The sequence below is a fragment of the Triturus cristatus genome, chromosome 8, assembly GCF_964204655.1.
Source record: "Triturus cristatus chromosome 8, aTriCri1.1, whole genome shotgun sequence".
NCBI lineage: Eukaryota > Metazoa > Chordata > Amphibia > Caudata > Salamandridae > Triturus > Triturus cristatus.
In genome coordinates this window covers 1,130,259,680-1,130,265,991 of record NC_140591.1, presented here as the reverse complement: position 1 = coordinate 1,130,265,991, position 6,312 = coordinate 1,130,259,680, and the positions used below count along the sequence as shown (strand labels likewise).

Here is a 6,312-nt window from a genome sequence, read left to right as displayed (position 1 = left end):
AACTTTGCACTATGTTTCGAATCCTCGGCAGGAGGGAAATATGCTATGCCTTGTAGCCGTCTGGTTTTGTTGGGTGAATATCCATGTTTCTAGTCCCCAGCATGACATGGCGGTACGATGAACATGCAGCTCCATCTCAGGAGGGCATCCGGATTTCAGCGCTGAGGCCTCCTTTCCAACCATTGTGATCTGTTACTTGATCTTCAGCTTAAACTGATTAAAATATATATAGTTACAACTCCTAGAACGCAGTTTATTTTAATAAATAGTAATTCAGGACATACATATGGTTGATTCCCACACATAAATATCCCTATTGGCTACAAATCCGTTGGAAATAGCATTTAAGAAGAAAGTCCGATGCATCTAAGTTCCCCCCCATCTCACCCGCTTTCAGAATTCTGTAGTTAACAGTGACCAGTCACACATTTGTTCTTCACAGTTCTGATGGCTACTGCTCAGACACATGTAACATGGCAGACTCCATGCAAAACCCATCCAAAGTAAACCAGGGCCGGCTTTCCCATCATCCATTCACCAAGAGTATTGCAAAGCAGTGTTTACAGTAGAACCACTGTCATCGTTCAGACCACGTCTGTGGTTTGGTCCCTTCCAGGTCAAGATAACATTACACTAACATTTTACTTGGTATTTCAGCTCCTGAACAACAGATGGTCATAATTTCTAGACATAAAGAGGCAAACCAATAATTATTAAATTAACTGAAAATTCAGATTACCTTACACTATAAAACATGTTACTTCATTGGAGCCTCTTTAAGGCTGTGTTATCAAATTGGCCTCACCCTAAAGCACCAATATTAAATAAATAACTCTAATCAAGTGTTGTTGGCTCTAAGTTACTTCCCTGACTCTACCACTTTTCTGCCACACCAATGTACGCAACCTCTAGAGTGACCGATGTTTAGTAAAGCAGAGGGTCAGATGCAGCAAATCAAGCATCAAAACACTCTGACATGATACATGTAAGAAAGTGAAAGTCATGAGCCTTAATCAGGTAGGATTAGCCAGTTTGGGGAAAGCTATCAACTTTTGTTTGTTTCAGTGGTAAGAGAACCTTTGTCCAGCATGTTCAAGCATCAATTGAATAAGAAGTCCGGTTCTGGATAGCCGAACAGCTTAAAGTCACCTTCGAAGCGTGAATAAAGACGACGAATGTCTCTTTTGGAGACTCTGGCGAAATAGTTTTGCACTTTGGTCCTATTGTACAACGTAATTCCTGAAGGGATTGTTGGGTAAGAAACCAAGCTGTCTATTCCTGCTTCCCTCAGAATGTACAAGGCATCAGCCTCCAGGGTTTCATGGTGTCCCACCACATTGTAGTCGATATCACAAGGGGCACACAGCTCCACATAAGAAACCCAGTGGATTATATGCTCTCCGAACTGTACATCCAGCCACCTGTGGTTGGGATCACCCAAGTAGCGCACAAAATCCTCAAACTGCAGACCTCTGCTCTCCGTGTGGTTCTTTCTGTACTTCCGAATGATCGCTGGAGCGATATTATGCTTGTACCAAGGCTCGAAACGAGGATTGTTGAGAAACTTATCCTTGAACGCAGAGATCAGTCTTTCAAATGGGTCTCTTACAATCAAGAATTTGAAGTATGATTTCAACCTGGAAAGACAAAAACACTGATTACATTTTGCCCATTTCACAGAAACCTTAGTTTGCAGCTTCACCACCAGTCAAAAAACCTGGGTTATGTTATGGTATGGACATGAGCTACAATCATTGTGGCACTATTATTGTCTTGATCAATCAATCAATCAATCAATCAGGGGTTGGTAAAGCGCAACTACTCACCTGTGACGGTCTCAAGATCTGAGCATGCGTACGTGCAAGCATGGAAGTGCCATCAACTGGTTGGGTTTTGTTCTGAGAAGTTGGAAGAGTTTCATCAACATTTGGGTTAGAAGTGGCTTGATTGTGGCAGTTCTTTATATTGTCTTATTGATGGGCGTACCAAAGAACATTTCCATTTTTAATTTGGATTGGGTGGTCTGTTGTTTATCAAGCTCAAACTCCTTTCTATTTACTCATAAGAGTCTAGGTAAGTAATTGCGATGCAGTACTGTGCACTTGAGGGTGTGGTATATTTATGCTATTTTTTATCCAAGTTATTCTAGGGTGTCTTTTGGTGTGGTGAGAGACAATGCAGTTGGTGTTTTTTATCCACTCTGGATGCACTGCGGTACTAAAATGAGCAGTCTCTGCTCTGCATCTTACCATATCAACAGGGTCATTAGAAAAGAGCCTTCAGGGATAATGATGGAAGTTGCACAGATGCACACACACATTAATTCAGCCTGTAGATGCTGGAGAGTGTGCGTTTTATTTCTCCTGCTGAGTAGCATTTTTAGGATTCATCAAAAAATGGCTACAAGGCCGTGAAATGGAAATAACCTTAAGTAAAAGATAGACAATGGACAATCGTACTCTCAAAACAGCTGTGATGTGCTATATGACAATCTCACATGACAAGAACACCACTTGACAACACTACATATGTATGTTGAGTGATTTTTGATATTTACAGTATGTGGAATGAAGAGATTCTTAATATTTATTATCTTCATAAAATTTAAGAACACCTACATTGGCCTTATACAGCCACATAGTCAAGTGTCCCAACTCTTTATGTAATAGAAACCTATAAAAGAGGAGGGAATAAATAAGGTGAACAAGCATTGACAAACCCCAATAAGTCTATAAGTCTCATCTACAACAGTCATTGGCTTTGTCATGTTTTTTTTAGGCGTGTTGTACAGCTGTGAGGTCGCTGTGAAGCATGGCTGAATGTTATGTTAAAAAATAAAAGGTGCTATGATGTTTTGATGGCAGTGGGGAGGCAACACAGAAGGCACATGGTGGGGCTAAAAATAGCATGACCTGGCCAGGGTTAGCCTATGTCACAAACCTTTTTTTCTTTAGGGTAGTGGACAGATTGGGGGGGGGCATCGTTGTTGGAGGAAGGGAAGGTGGGGGTGCCCAAGGCATTGCAGACAGAGAGAGGGAGGGTGGGTGGGGGACCAGGCTGCACGGACAGCGGGGTGGAGTCAAAGCCAACAAAAACAGCTGGAGGGAGGATGGAGGTGGGTGAAGCCTACACGGAAAAAAGGAGGGGGGGGGGTGGGGAGAGTACAGCAAGGTGCCAGCTGAAAAGGTTTCACTGTACTAGTGTGTTTGAACAAAAAAAAAATTGTGCCTAAAAAAGTGAGTATTGGAAGGATACAAGTAATGCTCCAGGGGAGTGGCAAACAAACGACATAGAGGAACAAAGATTACAGTAGCTGATCAAGAAGAAGCAAGGAAACAAGAGTGACAAAGAAGCCAATTGTATGTAATAGGTGGGCTTTAAGTCTGCTGTCTAGAAAACAAAACAACTTACAAGCGACAGCGGATGTGTTGTCTTAGGCGAGAGCTCAAAAGGTAAATATATCACAACGGTATTATTTACGGAGCACAAATCAACTTTTATAACCAAAATCTCTTTCTAGATGTTAGCCAATTTTTAGCTCTATTGTTAGCCAAGACCTTTTGATTTTACCAACATTATATATATATAATATACGGTTGAGCTTTCGAGACCTGCTCTATATACTTTGTATATACTTCTTAAGGGGCTTCAAATCTGCCCCTCGCTTTTTGTTACTTGGCTTGTCCTTCCAAAATGCTTACTTGAGGGTGGTGAATCCATCGCTTTGTCCCTCCTTTTTGTCTTTTGTTTCCACCACGGAGCAAGTACCAAGTACTGTATCTTTATGCCATGCTCGTTTATCTGTTTGGGGGACTATTTTTTCTTAGTTTCCTACTTGTGTCACTGTTTGTCAATCTGGTGTTTCAACACCATCACTTAATCTCCCAGTACCATTCCCCCACCCCTCCCACAACACTGCTTGCCCGCCTCCAACACCCTTCCGAGGTCGCTGCTTGCACGTCCCAACTTTCCCCACATCGCCACTTGCCCCGTCCCACTCCCCTCTGTTGCTACTTCATTTGGAGGCCGTAGTCTCGTAAGCATCGAGGGCTACATACAGAAGGTGATAGGTGCCTGCATGATTTCTTTCCACAATTTACAAATCCTGTGCTGCAAAAAAAAATCATGAGACACACAGTACTTTCAGTGGGACCCAGCGAAAGTTGAGAATTTGTGAATTCCATAGTTAAAAAAAATATATATAATATTAATTTTAATGCCAACTCGTTCATTTGGTGCCCCCTCCCATGGGATTGGGGGCGTGAGGGGTGGCTAATCCTGTATGCCTTTTTGTCTTTTCTAACATGGTCATCAGTGCAGTGTTGGGTAATAATAGAAGCAATGTAAGAGTTTCTGTGATGGCCAGCTTATCAGAGAGCATGGCTAATTCAAGAATTTGCAACAGACAACCGGAGAAAAAACTCCCTAATCCAATGGTATACCTTTATTTATTTTTTGAAACTGAATTAATTAAACCTCTGAGGATTAGGGAATATCCAGAGAATCTGTAGAGTAATGATCTAGATCGATCTAAAATGTAAACCCTTCATGCCCATCTCAATACTTCTTTATATGCTAATTTCACAAAAACTACTAACCGGATTTACACCAAACAAAGCAAAATCAATTTCATGAGTAAAGCTCTATTGACATGTCACTTTTGATGTAATCCCCTTTAGCTGTATTTCCTCTAACGCGAAGCAGAGAATCATTCAGGGGGGGGGGGGGGATGAAAAGGAGAGCTGTCACTTTTGGGATTGCCCTTTTTCTTTTGCCCCTACGTGACAGATCTGCACAAAAGTTGCCATGTCGAATCCCTATTGGATGAACTGTTTGAAATCTTTGGGCAGATTTGTTTTATTGCGATTGTTTGTGAGTCCTCTCCAGCAAACAACCTAACTTGACGATACAGAATTCAGCTACAAGGAGTCATTAGGAGGCATCACGGTCTGTGGAATTTGGTGGCAGCGGCTTGGTTGGGCTGGAAAGTTGACCAATAACAGGCTTATTTTCTTGGTCGGACTCCGGTTCAACATGTCTAGTAGTACGTCTATCATTTTGTTGAATAAAGAGTACCAGAGTTATTATTAGATAAAAAATACCTGAACTCTTTTATATACAAAACTGAATTATAATTATAGAGCAAGGGAATAAAAATATTCGCTTACATCTTTAAAAAAATATATTATTAGGGTTTTCTCAGAAGATATAAACAAACAAAAACCCATTGCAAGTAATATCGGTCAGCAGGTTTGTATAACAAAGCTCGTATCAATGCTCAGTGATGAATAAAAACTCAATTATGGTAATCTATTCATAATAGGGGGAGATGGACAGAGAAAGAAAGGACATCTTGAGGCCAATGCCATTGGCAATGTAAAAAGGGGTGAAGGAAGTCCTCAATTGACCGACATTATCGGTTTGCAGGCCGAAGTCGGACAATCATAATGGGACACACAGGTCACGCAGTGGAGTGATTTCAAGTGGGTGAAGTCCAGGCATTAGGATGTAAACACTGACACCTCTACATGTGATAAATCCCGATGGGATGTCATGAGAGTAATCACATGTAAGAGGTGAAGGAGGGAGTCCACATGGCCATGGCGACAGGGACTGTATGAAGCCAGGCTTGGTTATTATGGCAAAGTAGATCGTGATCAAGGGATACTAAGTCCCCACTGGTGATGGCTAGTATCTGCAGTTAGTGACATCAGCTGCATGCAGTGGGAATCAAGAGGGCAGATAGTGGGGGGGGGGGGAGGAGGTGGCTCTAATTATTTACCTCCCCCCACGGATTATCCTCAATGAGCCCATCTCTGTCGCAGGATAGTCTAAAAATCCAGCGTTGTTCTCTCCTGAAGAGGCCTTGTTTGCTAAGGTTGGGGTGGGCCTCAATCAATGTCCACCTTAAGCTATCAGGTGCGTGTCCCTTCTGTGTGAAATGTTGACAGAGTTTGGTAGTTAGTCTGATGCAGCGTATGTTGCTTCGGTGCGCCATATTCCGGACCTTCACTGTCATGGTTGTCATGCCAATGTACCTCTATTTACAAGGGCAGGTAATGATGTAAATACAATTGTTGGTGTCGCAATTAGTGTGAGACCCTTGGACCCCTTCTATAGTTGGGCGATAGCTGTAGGTCTTTGGTTCTCTCAGTATGAGGGCACACAGAACACGAGCCACACGCTGAGTGACCTGTGACCGGAGGTAGACCCCATAAAGTTGGTTGTGTTATCAGGCTGAAGTGCAACATCTGTCATTGTGGAAAGGAGGGAGAAAATAGCAGTCCAATAACTGCTGATTGTGGGGCACGA

The 6,312-nt window shown here is 42.3% G+C and overlaps 1 protein-coding gene across 1 annotated transcript in view; it reads right to left on the bottom strand.

Moving 5' to 3' along the window:
* Positions 1–242: 242 nt before the first annotated feature.
* Positions 243–6,312, bottom strand: part of CHST10 (carbohydrate sulfotransferase 10) — a 219,908-nt gene continuing 213,838 nt past the window's right edge. Inside the window, exon 6 of the mRNA XM_085622768.1 lies at positions 243–1,637. Coding sequence (XP_085478894.1) covers positions 1,100–1,637 — 538 coding nt within the window. The 3' untranslated portion in view covers positions 243–1,099. The remainder of the gene's footprint in view (positions 1,638–6,312) is intronic.